The following is an 18,742-nucleotide window of genomic DNA, read 5'->3' on the forward strand; positions in this document are numbered from 1 at the left end:
GAAAACAGGAGCCAGCTGCCGTTGGGGGATTTCCACGGTCATCTTCCTTAGCAGGCCTTCCACTGCAGCCTGTCTGCTCCATCACTCGTGCCTCGGCAGCACAGGCAGGTCCCAGGGCCAAGGTGACCAGAGCAGATCCCACAGTGGCTGCAGGGCCTGTGAACTCCTCAGCCACAAATTCGCCTCGTCCTCCAGCTCTGCTCTGCTTCTCTTCTGTAGTGTTTGAACTCATCTGCTTCCCAGCACCATAATGCAAACAAAACGTCCGGAAGGAGGCTGGCAACATAACTCACACCCAAATGTGGAGCTGCAACCTGCTTTGTGTTCTTTTAATAAAAATCACCCCAAACCCACCAACTGCTGGCACTTCTCCTGTTGGCCTGTGGCCCTGGGCCACCAGAGTCACAGTGACAGAGGAGAACACTCAGACATGGTGCCGCTGCCCCCGCCAGCCCCTGTCCAGCACCGTGAGCAGCCAGAGCCAAGCAGAGGCCAGCACCGGGGGTTTGGTTCAGAGGTACCTCAGAAAAATAGAAATCTCAGGAATCCCAGCAGGTCTGTCACTGCCTGTCCCCTTGGCCACGGCAGCAGAGGGATTCCCCAAGGCACTGCAGGACAGTAGTGCAGAAGTAACAGGCAGGAGATGGCTGGAATAGAGGTGGCAGCACGGGGATCCCTCCGAAAGATCACTGTGCGTGGAAGTAGATAGGCTTGACTTTTCCAGACAGGATCTTGGGAACCTGCACAGAGATGATCTCGGCCATCATTTCTGGGTAGTCCACGCTCACCATGTGTGCCTTGATTAGAAGATCAAATGTAAACTGATGCAGGTCCTTGGCAATCTGGGGAAGGAAGGGAGCTGGTTAAAAAGTCCCTGGGCAGCGCTTTCTCTGGGAAGACACACAACAGAGGTCCCACCTTCCCTGGGAAAGGGAACCTGGATGATACCATCCAGCACTCTCTCCAACTGCATCTGAACTCCTCCCATGATGGGGAGGTTGTTCCAGGGAATGATCATTCTCACTGTGAAAAGTTTCTTTCTTACATTGTTTCTTATGCATTTAGATGGACATGATGTGTATAGATGGACATTTCCCTGTCCTCTCTTACCGGATGCACGGAGTCCAGGACCTTGGTGAGCTGATAAAACCTCCGGGAGCAGGAGGTGGGGTTCTTCCTTTTGCAGGCAATGATACGGTCAAGTTCCTTAATGTAATTCATGCGGAGCTCATCGAAGAGCTTCTGATTCTTCAGGCCATCCACTGGAACTGGGTGGGATGGGAAGGAAACGGTGAGAGGAACCCAGAGAGTGACAACAACAGGAGAGGAGGAGGAAGGCTGAAGCAAGGGACATCCCCAGGCTCCTCCTGCTGATTCAAAGTCCAGGCACAAGAAAAGCACCAGATGCCTCAAGGGCAATGCAGCAGCAGGTGCTGGAGCTCTGTGGAGGAAAGGGTGTGGGTACTTACTGATACTGAAGAAGAGGAGAGCCTTCATACAGAGGAACTCCTGGGGTGTGATCTGAAGCCACCCAAATTCCTGGGAGAGGTGCCGCATCCTGATGCACTGGCTGTACATCCTGGATTTGTGCATGCGGTACCTGGCAGGGTGAGATGGGTATGGATGGCACGGAGACCAAAGTGCACATGTGTGATGGGGAGGGCACTCCCTGACCCAGCAAACCCCCCCTGCCTGGCACACCCTGCTGCCAAGGGCCTGAGCTCTGTCCTGGGGATGCCACATGCCAGAGTGGAGCATGATCCAAAATGCCTGTGTGTGATCCTCTCTGGACACAGGTGGCTACCAGGGACTTGCAGCGTTTGTCTGAAGAGCAACTGCAATGATTTCCCAAACATTTCTATCCGTGAGGGATATGAGGCCGAGCTGGAGCTCCCAGGAAGGTGGGGGTTTGCCTGCTGCTGTGCTTGGTTATTGGGTTCAGGCTCTTCCATCTGAGTGCCAGCAAACCCTCCCCAGCTCTAAGCTGATGGTACATCGAGGAGAGCCCACCAGGAACTTACAGTACATTTTGTCTCTGTCTTTGCTCACTCCAGCAGCCCAACAGAGCTGGAAGCTGGAATTCAAACTCCATAGCAGAAAGGCAGGTCTGTATGGAGCAGCTCCTCAGCCCACACCAGCTTCTGCTGCTGCCCCAGTGGGCATCAGCCCATGGCAAGGCTGAGGGAGCAGGCAGGACCCAGAGAGGCATCCCAGTGTCCTCACAGCTCCTGGAGGTCCCCATGGTCAGTGGCAGTGGGGAGCAGGCTGGGCTGGGCAGGGCTGGGTGGCTCAGAGTGACTGCTCTAAGTGTAGTTTGTCACCTGGGCTGACCCAAAGCCCAGTGTTAGACTCTGGTTGTTTTGCACTTACTCATTGAAGACCAGGTCTGGAGCGAAATAAAGCATCCTGGAATTGACATTGGTGAAGGATCTCCACCCCATAGCAAACACCATCAGGCCCATCCAAGAGTACTGGATTATTGACATCTGGTCATCCACATGCAGGTTGCGAAATCCTAATAAACAATGAGGGAGGGATATTACGAATTACTGTTGGGTTCCTGCAGTTCCCAGGGCTGCTTCCATGCAGACTCCAGCTCTCCTGCAGCGCTCCTCTTAGGACAAGGTGGTCAGTCCACAGCCCAAGCTCAGCATGTCCCAGGACATGAGCACACCGGCCATGACATGGAGCTCCCACCCTGACCGGGAATCAAGGATAGACAAGCACAAACCTGCTTGTGGGAAGAAAGGGGAAGAAAGGGGAAGAAAGGGGAAGAAAGGGGAAGAAAGGGGAAGAAAGGGAACTTTGGACACAAGGAGGGGAGAAAGTCCCATTGGGACTTCACCAAATTTAATTAAGTTAATTTAACTGCACCAAATTCCAGTTTCTGTCCCATACACACTGCATGGATCTAATGACTGTGGAAATGAGCACGGAAACCTCAGCTACATTGCAAGAGAAACAAAAATAGCACCTAAATTCAAATTAGCATCCCAGATGGTGGCTCAGAGTTAAACCCCAGGCATACTTAGACCACCTCCAACACTGCTTTTTTCTATATACTTGTGCATAGGCAAATATAAGTGAGTTTCAAGACAATCATGCATTATTTCAATCAAATATTAAAGCAATTTAACAGCTCCAGTGTATAATTACAACCCACTGAGGCAAGGATCTCTGTGGCTTGGAGAGCTCTTCAAGGCAAACAAGCTGGAGAATGAATCTTGCCCAGATGCTACCCTGGCACAGTCTGCGCCAGCCCCAGGGGGCAGCAGGGCAGCAACTGGCACCGCTGCACACTGAGAGGTCAGGCATCAGGTGCAGTTCAGGAGAGTAAAACCCTCTGATAAGGGGGTGATTATGACAGAAAACATTTTCCAAAGCACTTTTCATCGGCACTGCTGCAGTGGTACAGCCTCAGCCCCAGATGCCAAGTGGTTTTGGTGGTGTCTCTGTGTCTGAACTTGATGTCTGGTGTAGATAAGCCAAAGAGGAAGCAGGATTTGTCCCTGGTTTTACAAGCCAAGAGACTCAAGAACAGCAGAAACAGAATGTGCTACTCAGTACTTAAGGGTATTCAGACCAATGTCCTGCTGGGAGCACCAGTCCAGGGGGCTGCTAAACTCCTGGGAACATCAGACACCCGACCACAGTTCATCACCAGGGTTTGACAGAGAATGGCAAAACTACTGTGCCTCAGTCTCCTTGTCTGCTGTATCACCCCACACATACAAGGAGTGGGATCCTTCTTTTCTTTGTGTTCCCTGAGGAGTGGGCCCAGAATGGAGAAGGCAGCAGGAACTGGCCCCATGCTCCACTCTCCAGGATGCTGGGAGGTGAGCTGGGTCCAGCTGTGCCCAGACAGAGCTCAGCCCTCTGCCATCGCACTCACTCAGTTGCAGGATTACAATGTGGAACAGGCAGCATGTCACCAACCAGTGACCCCTTGCAGACCCAGCTCAATAAACACATCAGTCACTGGGATGCTCCATTTACTGCACCTGCTGACCAGCATCTGGAAAATTCCTGGCCTGTATTACCTCTCTGAAGGCATCATAAATATATCCCACTGGGTTGTCACATGGGCAACCTGAGTGACTGCCAGGAAAGAGCCTTTTGGGATTCTGTATTGCTCTTCTGCCATGTTGCGATTTACCCTTTTCATCACTTCAGGTGGGTCCTGGGACAGAGCTAATCTTTGTCTAGAGGGCCGTTCTGCAGGGCTGGCAGACATGGCCTGGAAGTGGAGCAAAACCTCCACGGAGAGAGGGGGAGAAGAGCAGGACCCCGAGGCCTGACCAGCAGCAGCCTTGTCATGGGGAGAAGTGCCCCGTGCCCACACTGTATCACCAGCCAGGGGCTATCTGAACCCAAGGTGTAAGTTCCAAAACACTCCATCACCCCTCAGTTCCCTCTCCCATCACCAGCCCCTCTAGACACAAGGCCCACACTGCTACAGGCTGCTTCCCAGGCAGGGGACACACACAGTGCCCATGGAGATGGTCCCCCAGGAGCTGTGTGATGGGACATGGGCTACAGACCACCCCCTTCACACCTGCCCCCAGCAGTGCAGATGGGGCTTTGGAACCGGGAGGGGATTTGTTTGTTTTCCTTCTCACCTGGCAGCGCCTTTGCCCATTTGACCACGTAGACCAGCTGCCGCTCTCCAAGCTCATTCAGGCTGGTCAGCAGGTTGGAGAAGGAGTCAGGCTGGCTGTTGTCATGGCCAGCACACACCACACCAGGCTCGATGGCCTCCAGAACGTTGAGGAAGATGGGCTGGCACTCGTAGCCATCGATGCGTGTCATCACCAGCTTGGGAGCTTGCTCCTCTGTGGGGCTGGATGAGCTGGCTCCCTCCATATCCTCCTGTGCCTTCAGGTTACCCAGCTTCTTCAGCTTGCGGGCTGAGGGAAGGACACAGTTTAAGGTGATGCTTTAAAATATACTAAAACAGAAAGTCAGGGCTTCTTGGCTCCACCATTTATAGTTATGAGGCAAGGAAAAGTGATGACCAAGCAGCAGCTCCTCCCTCAGTGGACACTGCCCAAGGAGCGCCCTGGCATTGCAGTTCTCACCTAAGGATGAGAGGAGAACACACTGCGTGACAAAATCCATTTGCTTGTTAATCTCACATGGAAAAGAACCAACATCATTTACATCCTCAGCCACAACCGGTCTCTAACTCCCACTTAGAAACAGAGAGGAAGATCCAGGGAAGAGAGAGAAGAAGTTTTGACTCGACTCAAACAACTGCTTTTGATGCAATCAAAAAGAGGAACAACACAAGATGATAAACTCAGTACACGGTCATGTTCCAGGGAAAAAAACCCTTGCACTTGGATGCCCAAGTGGGATTGTTCCATCCTAGACCAGGGTAGAAGAGGGATGCATCCGAGACAAAAGCCTTTTCCCTGCAATGCCTGCTGCCCCACAGCCAGGCTCTCGCAAACACTCTGCACATACTGCATTACAGAAAACACATTTGGGAAGCCAGCAGGTGGTTCCAGGGCTGTTTTCCTGGAGCCTCCCAGCCACCCCACCGAGGGGGAGCAGACCTGAGCAGGGTGGCCTCACTCTGCTGTGCAGCCTCACGAGCCCTGTCAGCAGTGCGGGCAGGCTGTGGGGGGACTGCAGCAGCCGGCGACTGCATCTGTGCCAACACAAAACGGTGTTTTCCCCACACACCTGGCTCCTAACCACAGCTGCTGGTCTGCCTGCAAGGCCCACCAGCACTCCAGAGGCACGATGCCAGAGGTCTTGGGGAGTCCATGTTCCCCTCATTGATACCAGCCTGACAGTGCTCAGCACAGGTGGGCTGCTACTGCCACCCCTCACCGACTCCAAACCGCCACTGATTAGAGAACAAAAGCCCATGGCTTCCTTCAAGCAGGGAATACAACATCAAACCAGTTGTCCTTGGGGTTTTGGCTCCTTCATTATATGATACTTATCTCGAATTTCCTTTCAGCTGTAATTAAAAAAATAAGCAGCAAAACATAAAAATGTCAAGCCAAAGTGCAGCTCTGTAAATTAACTCCAAACGTTGATCTTTAAGCATTGTACTCTGGATGATCTGCTGTACAGGCAACAAAGACAGGCTTCTCCATAAAAAGGGAGGAGAAAGGATTAATAAAAATAAAGGAGAGCTAGAGGAAAACAGTGCTGCAGCACAATGTGATGGCCTTTGGCCATCAGCTACTTGTTTGATACAGCCTCCTCTCCCTCGCCTCCAAAGTCACAGCCCTGCCAAGGCCATCACTAACCCATATCCCCAAGTGCCAAATCCACACATTTGTTAAATCCCCCCAAGGATGGTGACTCCACCACCGCCTTGGGCAGCCTCTGACAGAGTTTTGATTTAGAAATAACCAGTGACCCAGGTCATGTGTGTGAATGAAGCCAAATCCACATGTACGAAACACACACACGGTTTGGTTTAAATGTTTGGGGTTTTTTCCTTAATATTTAATTATCTAGTATTAAAAGGTCCTGAGTGAAGTGAGAAGACAGCAAGTACCTACCGAGCTTGCTCTGAGACTGCAACCACAAACAAGACTCCTCTGTGACAGTGGGTGATAACTGCGCTATGAGAGGGGGCTTGGGTTTGTGCATTTCAGGAGCAGCTGTCCCACAGGCCACTGCAATACTGACACATGTCCATACCAGGACATTTCTCAGGCTCAAGGCTGGCAGGATCCTTGCAGCACCTTCCCTGGCAGCAGGCACAGGTGCAGTGGGATGGTGGGCACAGGTGGAGAAAGAGGTAAAGACTTCAAGAGGTAAAGACTCGCTTCTACTCAGTCACCTGTGCCAAACCCCTTTGTGATGGTGGCTCCTACTCAGCAGGTAATATAAACAAAAATTTAAAAATTGGAATTAAAGACATCTGTAATGTTTTTACTCTAGGATGAGCTAAGCTGGGCAGAAGTCTACATTGCACTTCTTCAAACCAAGGTGGGAGGAACCTTAGGACGTGTGACCAATATTGGGATTTTCCTGCTTGGCTGTCAGCAGAGACGAGGGGCCCAGAGAGCCTCAAGGAGCAGCTGCAGCACAGCACTGCCCCAAGCCCTGCAAGCTGACCTGGGGGTCTCTGGGGAATTCCCAGATGGATTTGGAAAAAAGCTTAAAGGACACAATTATATGGTGTAACAATAAAATACTCACCAGCGCAAGAGCCCCCAGGAACACACTCAAGAGCGATGGCCAAAGTGATGCACATTTGAAGCACCTCCCTTACAGGCACTTCTAAAGCCCTGAGGAAGGAGCACTCTGGGCTCCAGCACCAATTTTCATGAGTGCCAGGACTCAGGGAAGTTACAGGGACCTGGAGGAAGCTGCTCTCACACTGGCTGCAATGGAGAGATCCTGCAGCCCCTGGCAGCACACGTCGAGCTCAGCTGCCAGCGGGACACTGAGGAGCTGAACAGGACTTGATTTATATCCTGTTGCCCTTTGAAGTTTTTATGAACTTCAGCATGTGGCTTGTCAAAACCTGAACCTGTCAAGCTATCAATCTTGTCTGGCACAATACTTTCAGTTGATAATATTACTGGTTGTAGCAGACACATTTAAGAGATCTGAGTCAGTCAGGTCCACATGAAAGAAAAGAACTTGAAGGATACAAGAGCAGACAGTATTGCTGAATGATTGCAACCCCCTTAGTGATACATCTCGAAGGCAATTATAAGTGTTGAAACAACATCAGACAGGTTTGTTTCTTATGAGGGTGGCTCATGGCCCTTTGCTAGTGAATGTTTACATTCACCCCAAAACCAGATTTAACCATTTTTACTCAACCAGCCTGTATGGCAATGTATGGATGGGAAAATAGGGATGAACAGTAAGAATGATCACTGAACAGATAGACTGAGGTCTGCAGGCAAGGCCTGACAGGTGTTGGCAAACTGCACAAGCAATGAGGACACTAAAGACGACAACATGCCTTGGAGCAAGGAGGTAAGGAATGTCACCTGGGTGGCTGTGTAGGAGGCAAAAGGGCTATTGAGTCACAGGTGACAAACACCCAGTGTGGGAAAGAAAATCAATAAAAGTAGGGGTTTTAATCATGCAAACAAAGTTGTAATAAAGATCCAATTGCTGTAAGTCAGGGACAGACAAGATGAAAAATAAGGTACACCCAACACAACACTGGTCATAACTACTGCAATGGCTCTGCAAAAAATGTGTCAGATTGCCCCTGGCTGGAATTGCTCACATCAACACCCACTGTGTCTGTGAGACATGAGCTCTGCTCTGCCCCCAGCAGCTAAACCTGATTGAGGACTAAACACAGCTATGCCTCAAGCCTGGGCTTTCACAAGCTTTTGGCTATTATTGCAGGAGATTTCTAGCCCTACCATCAACAAAATGAAAGGAATTACAAGTGTTTGGAGCTTTTGCTCCAGCCAGGACCCACAAGGTTGCAGCAGCCAGGCTGGAGGTGCCCTGATATCCTGCAGCTCAGGTGGCTACCAGCTCTGGCTGTGGGCACAGGAGCTTGGAGTTCCCCACAGAAACAGCCCCTGGCACCTCGCATGCTCCCTGGGCTCAAGGCTGGCAGGATCCCTGCAGCCGTGTCCATACCAGGACATTTCCCGGGCTCAGGGCTGGCAGGATCCCTGCAGCCGTGTCCATACCAGGACATTTCCCGGGCTCAGGGCTGGCAGGATCCCTGCAGCTGTGTCCATACCAGGACATTTCTCTGGCTCAAGGCTGGCAGGATCCTTGCAGCACCTTCCCTGGCAGCAGGCACAGGTGCAGTGGGATGGCGGGCACAGGCCAGCACAGCAGCAGGACCAAACAGACTAAAACAGCATTACCACCAGTTTTTTGGTCTTTTTCGTTTTTGTTTTCTTTGCCCTCTCTACAGTGTCTTTTCCCTCTCTACGAAGAGAAGATCCTGGTTAGTGGATACCAGCTTGCAGGTCACAGTGATCTCAATCAATAATGAAGTGCTTCAACACATTGCCATCCTGTTCCAGAGCAGAGCCTGCAGAAGGCATTCAGTGTGTCACCACCACCACCACCACCTCCACCTCCACCTCCTCCTTCTCCTCCCCCACAAGAGCCACAGGGCTGCCGGGATGTACCCCAGCAGTGACTGTAATTAACCACCAGTTAAAAACAACTGGCTGGAGTGATTTCAAATGCCCTGCCTCCACTGCGGGAGAAGTTACTGTGGGCAACCATGAGCTTGCCCGTTTGTAACAATTGCCTTTATACCGACATCCAAACCAAATGTAAAACAGACCTGGCAGAACAGGTCAGGGTGACCCAAAGAGCTGAAGAAAAAAGAAGGGAGCGGGGTATCCGTATTAGCATTAATTTTGTCAGTGTGTGCTGCAGAAGAGGGTTACACTGATGTATGTCTTCTCCTACTTAAGGAAACTTCAGCAGAAAAAAGCACTTTAATATAAGCTAAAAAAGGAGGGTTAGGACTGCACTGCCTTTCAGGACCTTTAGGGAGAAATAAAACTAAACCCTCTACTCCTCGGTGAGCCACAATTCAGAACCACTTCAGTAACAAGTCCTTCAAGACACTGTTGTTGCAGCCCAGCAGCTCTGGAGGCTCAGCCCATCCCAGCAATGGGGTCAGGATTTAACCCAAAATGCTGGCACCCCCAACCAGTCTGGGCTGCCCCTGTCCCCATATGCTGCGCCTGCCACTGCCAGGGCTCCTCTCTGCAACCCCAGAAGCCTCCTGAATCCAGGGCTTCCCAGCAGGGGTAGGTTTGTCAGTCCCCTTTTCCAGGGTATTTTCCTCCTCACTGTAACATCACAGAATCCCAGGATAGTTTGGGTTGGAAGGGGCCTTAAAGATCATCCTGTTCCACCCCCTGCCATAGGCAGAGACACCTTCCACTAGCCCAGGCTGCTCCAAGCCCCGTCCAACCTGGCCTTGGAAACTTCCAGGGATGGGGCAGCCACAGCTTCTCTGGGCAACCTGTGGCAGGGCCTCCCCACCCTCACAGGGAAGGATTTCATCAAATGAACTCAACAAGCAGACACCCAGTGATCAGCACTGCAGCTCATAGACTTTGAGCAGAAAACCTCATATTTTGGATACGGGCACTCTGTCAGTTTTGGAAGGGCTACACATTTGGGGACAGAGACAAACTGTGACAAGGACTCTCACCAGGGACACAGGAGCAGCTTCCAGCAAGCAAAGGAAAGCACTGAGGTTGTAATTTCACCAAGAAATTGTCCCTTTCTGCCTGGGAATAATTCCATCAAAAGAGGGGAGTGCTCTGCTCTGAGGCTCCAGGAGCCAGAACCAACTCACCCTGCTGTTTATAGTTTTTTTAGATTAACAAGGTTTGAAATCAGGGAAAAGTATCTTTCCTGAAACACAAACAAAAGCTACTGAAATTCACAGTTTTGGTTTAAGAACCCTGCAAATGTTTCCTGAGCATTTTATCACCCTCCATCAGCCTCGTTTTCCAGCCACTTACTGACTGTTCATACACAAAGTGACATGCAGGGACCCGGGAGGGGACCCTGGCCGTACCTCCGAGAGTCATCCCAGCCTCGTAGCACTTCCGCAGGCGGCAGGACGGACAGTTTTTCCTTCGGAACTTGTCAATGGTGCAGTCATTCCGGCTGGCACAGAGGTACTTCTGTTTACCTAAAACACCAGAGAAATGGACCATGGGTGCTGGGTAACAATGAAGACACAGGCTGGGCTCTTTCGGTATCACCAGAGACAGTGGCAAGAGAAGAAGAGAGGGGAGAGGAGGAGAGGGGAGGGGAGGGGAGGAAAATGGAGAAGGAGAAGGAGAGAAGGAGAAGGAGAGAAGGAGAGAAGGAGAAGGAGGAGGAGAAAAGGAGAAGGAGAGAAGGAGAAGGAGAAAAGGAGAAGGAGAGAAGGAGAGAAGGAGAGGAGAAAGGGAATGGGAAGGGGAAGGGGAAGGAGACGGAGGAGAAGAGGATGACTGGAGGAGAAGACTGTACCAGTGCTGGTTTTCCAGTGCACTCCCCAGGAGAAAACTTATGTTGAAAATGGGCATTTCTCAGGAAAACAGCACAGTCCTGCCTCTGGTGCTGCAGGAGTGGTTCATGGCCAGATACACATGTGTTGCGTGAGCGCCGGCTCCCCCAAAACACAGCTGGGTCACTGCTGTTCCACCACACTCCAGCACTCCTGCTCTGTGCCCACACATGGCAGAGGCTTTTAGACCAAAATACCCAGGAAGAGAAGCCCTTGGAGACTGGAAACCCAGGCACTCTGCACTGTGCAGCACAGCAGAGGGAGACAATAAACAACAATTAAAAAGTACTGAAATGTGGAGAGTTTGGTTCTCATTTTTTAAATGTCATCCATCTGTTGCATGGCTTTTGGTGGATTTCTCCCAGACCACCAAACCCCACAGTTTGATCTTTCTGCCACAATACTCACCTACCCTTTATAACCATGGCTCTGTACAGACCTTTTTGGGACTGAATTATTTTTTGTGCAACCCATTAATATCGGGCAGGTCTGTTGTCTCCAGGTTACAGATACTGGGGTTGGGGAGTGCTGCTCCACAGGTGGGTCTGATGCCACCCTGTCCCCTGGGCTGTACCTGCAGTCAGCCAGGAGGGAACTGGAACCAGCAACTCCCTGTACAGGGAATCTTGTGCAGTCATGGGTTTTGGAGATGTGCAGAAAATTCAGAAGTTATTTATGGTCAGAGTAACCCATACGCCCTCCACTTGCTCAGAGAGCAGCCCATGCAGCCCCAGGCCACAGCTCTTTTTTTTCACTTCCCCATTTGCTAGACAAGCCAAGAACGAAATTTTCTTCCTGAAGGATCACTTTTCCTGTCAAGACTGAGCACATTTACTGGATCAGGGTTTATCTGATGTTCTTCAGGCTGTTCCAAACCAAACTGGGCTCAGCACACAATAGAGAGGTGCTGCTTGTAGACCCATGGGCAGCCCACATGGGAAACCAGCCCATGGCCTTTATTTATCATCCTAGAAGGAGTTGCTTTCTGCATTCCTGTAGGAATAGGCCTTTGGAGTCATCAGAAATCTATTAACAGCATGAGGCTGAATCCAACCCTTTAATGTACCAGTTCTGACATGAGATGCACCAATTTTGGTGCACGGATTTAGCAACGCCCACACCTCCACCACTGCTGCCCTCGCTGCCACTGCCTGGTGCTTTCCTGGTGCCCTCCCGGGTGCCCCCCCCTTGTGCCCGACTGCAGCTTTGGCAGGACCAGCCACCACTGTCACCCCCACAGACCTCCCTGGCAGGGCTCACACCCAGCCCGCTCCTCTCACAGCGCCCAGGCACTGCACAAATACCCCGTATCTGACCTTCTCAGAACTGGCCCCTTCAAAGTGGATCATCACCCACCCCTGTGCCTCAGGCATCACCTGCATTACCCACCACACCTCACACCTGTTAAATCATTTTAACACTGTCCTCAGAACAGCTGTCACCCCCTCCCTGGCTCATTTTCCATGAGAAGGATACTCAGGCAAGCCTTGATGACACCTAAATCTCTAAAGACCCTAAAGAGAGCACAAGCACCATCCTCCCTTTCAGCAGTTCATTGAGAAGGAGGATGAGTAATAAACAACTTCGATGAAACTGGGTTACTTGGAATTATTTTTGTGCCAGGGGCACTGAGCACTGAGGCCACACTCCCTCCACCTTTGAGAAGGGACTCAAAAATGGGCGCCCTACTTTCTGGTGAAAGGGGAGCTGGAAGGAGATTTGGCTGCCTGAGCCCCCCAAGGATGTTCCAGGATCAGGCACAGCTCTTCCAAATTCCCCTGTGTCGAGAGCAGCACCCAGCAGCCCCAGTCCCCTCCTCATCCCTGGGATCTGGACAGATCCCAACATATGGGCTCATTTCCCCCTCTGCTCTGTCTCTGCTAGGCACCCACGGGAGGGGAGCACTGGGACAGATGAGGTTTGGTAGGGGGTCCAAGCCTTGCTCAATGAGGCCACTGTGCTATTTCCCATCTGCTCCTCAGCAGCATCTCCCAGCTCCAGAACCGCTGAGAAGGGGCATGGAGAGGGAGCCTCTCCCACGAGCCGGGAGCAGGCGGAGTGCCCCAGAGGACAAACAGGGCATGTTGGAGGAGGCTGCAGCATGACCGTGCCACCCCAGAGCACCATGGGCTGGGAGCTGCAGCCAGCAGCTGTCCCCACGGTCACGGTACAGTGACATTGATGAGGTGGCCAGGGCAGCTTCATGGTTCATGGACAGGCTCTTTGGGGCAGGAAGCTGTTCTCTGTTGCCTGGGCCTGCACAAGTGAGCCCTGTTCAGTAACAAAAAGAGAACCAAACAGCCACAGCTGGTCATGGTGCTGCTGCTGCTGCTCAGCGTGAGAATGAGCCGAGCTCACCTCGCCCTAATTCCTGGGGATGCAGAGATTTCTCTTTAACCACCAGAGAAGGAACCACCTGCTCTAAAAGGCGGGAGAACAGGGAAGGGTGGCTGGAACATGGATGAGTTCCTTCCATCTGAAGTAACTTCTCACACACAGAGACCTGTTTCTAATTTCAGGGTAATTCACTCTCTTCATTTCAGAGCCAGGTGAGATATTTGCAATCAGCTGCTCTTTATTGAAAGATAAATGCGCTGGTTTTCCTTCTCTGGAGTTTAACACTGAAATTACTATTTTGTTCTCCTTTCCTCCGCTGCAGAGACTCTTGCTTTGCACATCTGTACATACAGATCCAAACCTTACACCCACTCTCTGGTGTTCCCCAGCAGTCCCACTCTTTGCAAGGCCCATCACCCAGCCTGTCCTTCTCCCAGGGTGTTGGCAAGGTGCCAACCCATAGACCACTGCCCAGCTGAGGACACTGCAGATGTCACCCAGAGAAGCCCCTGCTCCTCCCCTGCTGCCCAGGTCCTGTTTGACATGTGCACAGGTGAGGAGGGAAGTCACACCCAGCACCCTCTGCTTTCCCAGACCAGCAGAGGCACCCCAAGAGAGCATCTGTGCACAGGCCTCACCATGAACACACTGCAGTGCCAGTGTCCCCTCTGCCAGGAATGCCTCTGTCACTTTGGGCCCCTCCTGGGCCACCTCACACCAGGCAGAAAGATGCTTCCGCCACCTCCAAGCTCTCCCACTCATCTCCTGGGACCACAGCACACACTGGGAGCCAAGGGGAAGAACTGCTCGCTAGTTCTTCTTGATTAAAAACAACGATTTATGGAGGTGAGTTGCTCAATCCAGAGGAATCATCTAACAGCCTGTTGCCACATGAGCTGTTGTGCCCAGCCTAACTTTCTCCTCCAGACAGCAAAGTAATCTGTGCAAACATCTGGAGCAAGATATACGACTGTAAATGTGAAAAACCAGTAAATGCCTTTTGGAAGAGAAGATCCTTGTACTTCAGGGCATAAACTGAATTTTAACAGCTGGGGGATAAGGCCAAGCTTTTGGTGAAAGCGACTCCCCTGGGTCTTGTGTAACCATGGAGACTCCAGCACTCTCCTGGGAAGCCTCTGGGCCTTGGGGCTGTCACCAGCAGGGCCATGCCCCGAGCTGAGCCTGTGGGTTTGGTGCTGGCACCCTTCCCATGTGATGCTCCTATTAATAATTCAAGAGGGCTCAGCCACAAGGCTCCCGGGAGCCAGCACTGAGACACTGCTCATGAACTACCTTTGCAAAGTTGTTTTCTGAATAGTCCTCTGTACTGACCAGATGGCTACAGCGAGCATAGGGAAAGCACCCAGAGTTTTATCTATGATCTGGTCCTCCCACCTTTTGCTCTCCCCATGGCTTTTTAAGGCAAATAGCACCCAGTCGTGAGGAACCCACTACTGGAGCATAGTGGTGCTGCAGCACCACTGAATCCTCTGCAGACTCAATTTCTGTGCATGTCAGATCAACCTGGGAAGGAGGAGAAAGCATTTGATAACAGCAAGGATCTTTGCAAACGTTCACTTTAACTTGGTGTCACCTTGAAATCTGGCAAGAAACTGTTGAGTTGGCCCAGAGATACCACTCTGGTATAAGGCTAATCCTCAGCAGGTCAGAACATAGAACACTGATCCATGTGGAGAATGATTGAGGCAATCAGAGCAGCCTGCACAGCAGCCTGGCTGAGTGCCTGATAGGAAAATTGCCAAATACTGTGTTATTTTTTTCATTTAGCTCTCTGCTATTTAAAGGCAGCCCCATCAGGAACACAGCCCAAAGCATCCCAATCCTACGCTGCCAGGAATGCTGTGCAGAGGGAGCTCTGGGCTGGCCAAGGTGGCCACCAGATCTGAGCAACCTCAGAGGGACAAGGAAGGTCTGCTTCTCTCCAGGGATATATGCAGAGACACAATGATTCCCCTCCTGGACGGAATGGGATAGCAGGAACCCCTGGGCCACTAATTGAGACAGGAACTGCCTTGTTTGAAGCATTTTTCTGTTTCAGGGACAAGGGTGGCATCACAAGGACTGAACTCTCATGTCTTCATCCCACCCCAGCCATCCTAACCATGCCAAGAGGTGTCCTGCCTACTCATGTAGGGAAAGACAACACCTGTGCTGAGCAGGATGAGCTTTTTGCTCACCAAATGAGGAGGAGGAGCCCTCCTTTGTGGGCAGCGAAGGAGCAGCAGCCCTGCTCACAGGGCAGCCACCCAGCCCTCTGGACTCTCCCTGCTGGGACCCTGGGGCAGGTGACTGCAAGGGAGAGCCCAGTGCTGGGCTTGGTCATAAAACAGGGGTGGTGACCCTGCAGGCGAGGCGTGGGGAATCTGCAGGGTGTGCTTCAGTACTGGCCTGGACACAGCCTGCACATCTTGAGAGAGTCTGAGAGCTGGCAAAACGAGATCAGGACAACATTCCTGTCTTTTCTATTAACTCTTCCAGCATCTTTCTGGAAAAAGCAGTTGAACCTGAGCTTGTGAAACCCCTCAAATCTGTCAAATATTTCATCAAAGCAGGGGTGACTTGTTCCTGCCCATAAACCCCTCAGTGTGTCCAAAGGAAAGAAGAATCAGTGTCACTTTTTTTTTCAATCTTTCCCTTTCTCACCCCTTAGAAGCCAGCGCATGTCTATAAAACCTCGTTAAATATCCCTGAATACCTGCCAGGTAAGTTCACTATTATCTCAGAAGAATATAATAAAAAGGAAATTATGTGCCCAGCTATTTCCTTCCCCTCCAAGGTGCTGTTTGTGCTGCTCCAGTCCCAGCTCTCTGCTGCTCCCTCCACCGAAGGCTGTGGCTTGACACCAGCACCAGGAAGGTAATACGTTTCTTTTCTCATGGGGAAGCATTTTGATCTACTGTTGTATAGTCTCCAAGGGTGACCTAAAGTTTTCTGAGAGGCATTTTATGGACTTTAAAACATGAGAACATGCTGAAATATCAGCTTTCAGTAATGCTCCTCAGCTTTAAGAAGGAAGAGATCTGTCTGGAAACTCACCAAAAATTAGAAGAGAAATCATGATCTGCCATCCCTGCATTCAGTACCTATAAAGGAGCACGATTTATTTTGACTTCCCCAAAATAAAGACTTATCCATGTACCTCGGGGTAACTTAACATGAAACCTCACACTTTGGCAGCACTCCCTGCCCCTCCCTGGATACACATACGGCTCCTCAGGAAAGGCAAAGGGCTGCCACCCAATCCCAACATGATCAAACACTGCTGACCCTCTGCCACACTGCGAGGCTGAAGAGCCAGGAAGAGACATAAATACCATTTAAATTAATGATATAACATGATCAGGAGAGGGAACAACTCCACGCACGTGCCTCAGAGCAGCGTGAGCAGCCCGGGCTGCCCCTCTGCCCATGGGCACCTCCAGTGGCTGTCACCCCCAGGACAGAGCCCACACCGGTGCCAGGGGAGCACGGCTCCCACACCCACCCGCAGACACAGGCGTTCCAGCAGCAGTTTATCTGACTGAGAGCCAGGACACCACTTACTATAAATCAACAATAACTTGCTGACTTAAACAAGCATCTGTTATTTACTCTGGCGGCACAAGCCAACCCACTTGGCTTGACACAGAGCTGGTGTGCAGCAGAGACAGATCTGCAAATTATTTAATTGGGAGAAATAGGCAACATTTATTAACTGTTATTTGACTGCCCTTTTTGGCAACAGGACACTGATGTCCCCTGTGGCATAGCCCCTATCCTTCCCTGAACCAGCTTGCCAGCTGGCTCCTGGCACAGAGGAACGAGGGAAACATGACTCCAAAAAGAGGCTGGATAATGATAACTGATCTAGAAGCAGCATTCTGACAATAGCAGGTGAGCACCCCTAGCCTGGGACCTCTGCTCATAGAAGGGAGAGGTTGGGCACAGGGGAAGGTCATGGTGAGACAGAAGCTCCGTCCCCATCTCTGCTGCCAGCCCTCTCCCAGGGACACCATGGCCACTGCCACCAGCTGCCAACAACGTGCCTGTGCACCACATAAACTCTGTTAGCACTGAGGAAAAGTAATGGCTTGTGCTGGTTCATCTCTCCTGACAACAAGCCTGATGAGTGACTACAGGCACGTTACATTGCCAGACAGTTCATCTTCCACAACAGAGACTCTCACTGCTGCCCAAGACTCTGAAGTGCAGGTAGAAACCACACATTCCTGAGGCACAGCCTAAAGAAACAGCTGGGCTAGGTGCTTCTGCATGTTCATTCCCAAGGACAGATGGTACAAAGACCTTGCTGCTGAGAGGGAACATTTAGGCTCACACTTATCCCTGGAGAGCCTGACACTACAGAGCTGGACATGAAGGAGAAGTTGCTTTCTCAAGGGCTGGGGAGGAGGATCATGGACTCCAAGCTCAGAGCATGGCTCCTGATGGACAGATGGTTGTGCTGTTTTGTGGGTAGTCACAGAAGTGACCCTCTGGAAGGGGTGCAGGAGAGGAAAAGCCTCCCCTGAACAGGGAGTTGTGCATCTGAGATCGCAGTCGGGCTGATGGGAGCTTAAAGCACTCTGGAGAGTCAAGAAGAGAAGCAGGAACTGACTGCTCCACGGTCACACCAGGTCACTAAGTGTCAGGCTTTTGTGTGCTAGCTCAAAGAGAGCCCGGAGGTGTAGCCACAACCCGACTGCACTCCGGCAGGCACAGACACACACAGAACTGCAGGCAGACCGGGTGCGCTCCTCACCTGACGGAGCCGTCCCTGAACAGCGTGTGAAGGCACGCAGGCAGAGGCAAAGAAGGGAGAGAGAGGGGACTCTCCGTGTAATTTCTACGCAGAAGGTTTACTGAGGGAAGACAATACGGGAAGGAGATGGAGAGCCGAGGATCTGATAAGGGTCCAGGGATTTTATAGTGGGGATAGGAAAGGCGGGGATAAGGGATACAGCAAATGGGATACTTGACAGGAAGTGGGGTTGAGTGCAAGAGAACCAATGGAAATAACACAAAGGAGGGATTTAGGGAAGGAACCAATGGGACACCGAGGATCAAAGAACTTTCTAGAACTGATACATATTAAACTTGGGAAATGAATATACACAGCCTCATACATAAAGCAAGAAGGGAAATACATTAACCAATCAGGGGAAAACGTGCAAACAGCAGAACAAAGGAATCATGGGTTCTCACCATGACTGCAAATTACATGCTAAACTTGGGTGGCTGACCACCACAGCTGGTTGTCTGAGTTCTCCTCAGGAGACAGAGCAGCTGGAGCCACCTGCACCACCACAGCTAAGATAATCATGGAATCAGAGAAAGGTTTGGGTTGGAAGGGTTGGGTTGAGAGACCATCTTGTTCCACATCCCTGCCATGGCAGGGACACCTTCCAAGAGACA

At 51.3% G+C, this 18,742-nt stretch overlaps 1 protein-coding gene across 1 annotated transcript in view; it reads right to left on the bottom strand.

The window, feature by feature from the left end:
* Positions 1-302: 302 nt before the first annotated feature.
* Positions 303-18,742, bottom strand: part of AR (androgen receptor) — a 37,357-nt gene continuing 18,917 nt past the window's right edge. The window contains exons 3-8 of the mRNA XM_048319137.1: positions 10,514-10,630; positions 4,620-4,907; positions 2,371-2,515; positions 1,470-1,600; positions 1,111-1,268; positions 303-842 (exon numbers count right to left, since the gene is read on the bottom strand). Coding sequence (XP_048175094.1) covers positions 687-842; positions 1,111-1,268; positions 1,470-1,600; positions 2,371-2,515; positions 4,620-4,907; positions 10,514-10,630 — 995 coding nt within the window. The 3' untranslated portion in view covers positions 303-686. The remainder of the gene's footprint in view (positions 843-1,110; positions 1,269-1,469; positions 1,601-2,370; positions 2,516-4,619; positions 4,908-10,513; positions 10,631-18,742) is intronic.

This window comes from Corvus hawaiiensis, chromosome 14, assembly GCF_020740725.1.
Source record: "Corvus hawaiiensis isolate bCorHaw1 chromosome 14, bCorHaw1.pri.cur, whole genome shotgun sequence".
In the NCBI taxonomy this organism is placed as follows: Eukaryota; Metazoa; Chordata; class Aves; order Passeriformes; family Corvidae; genus Corvus; species Corvus hawaiiensis.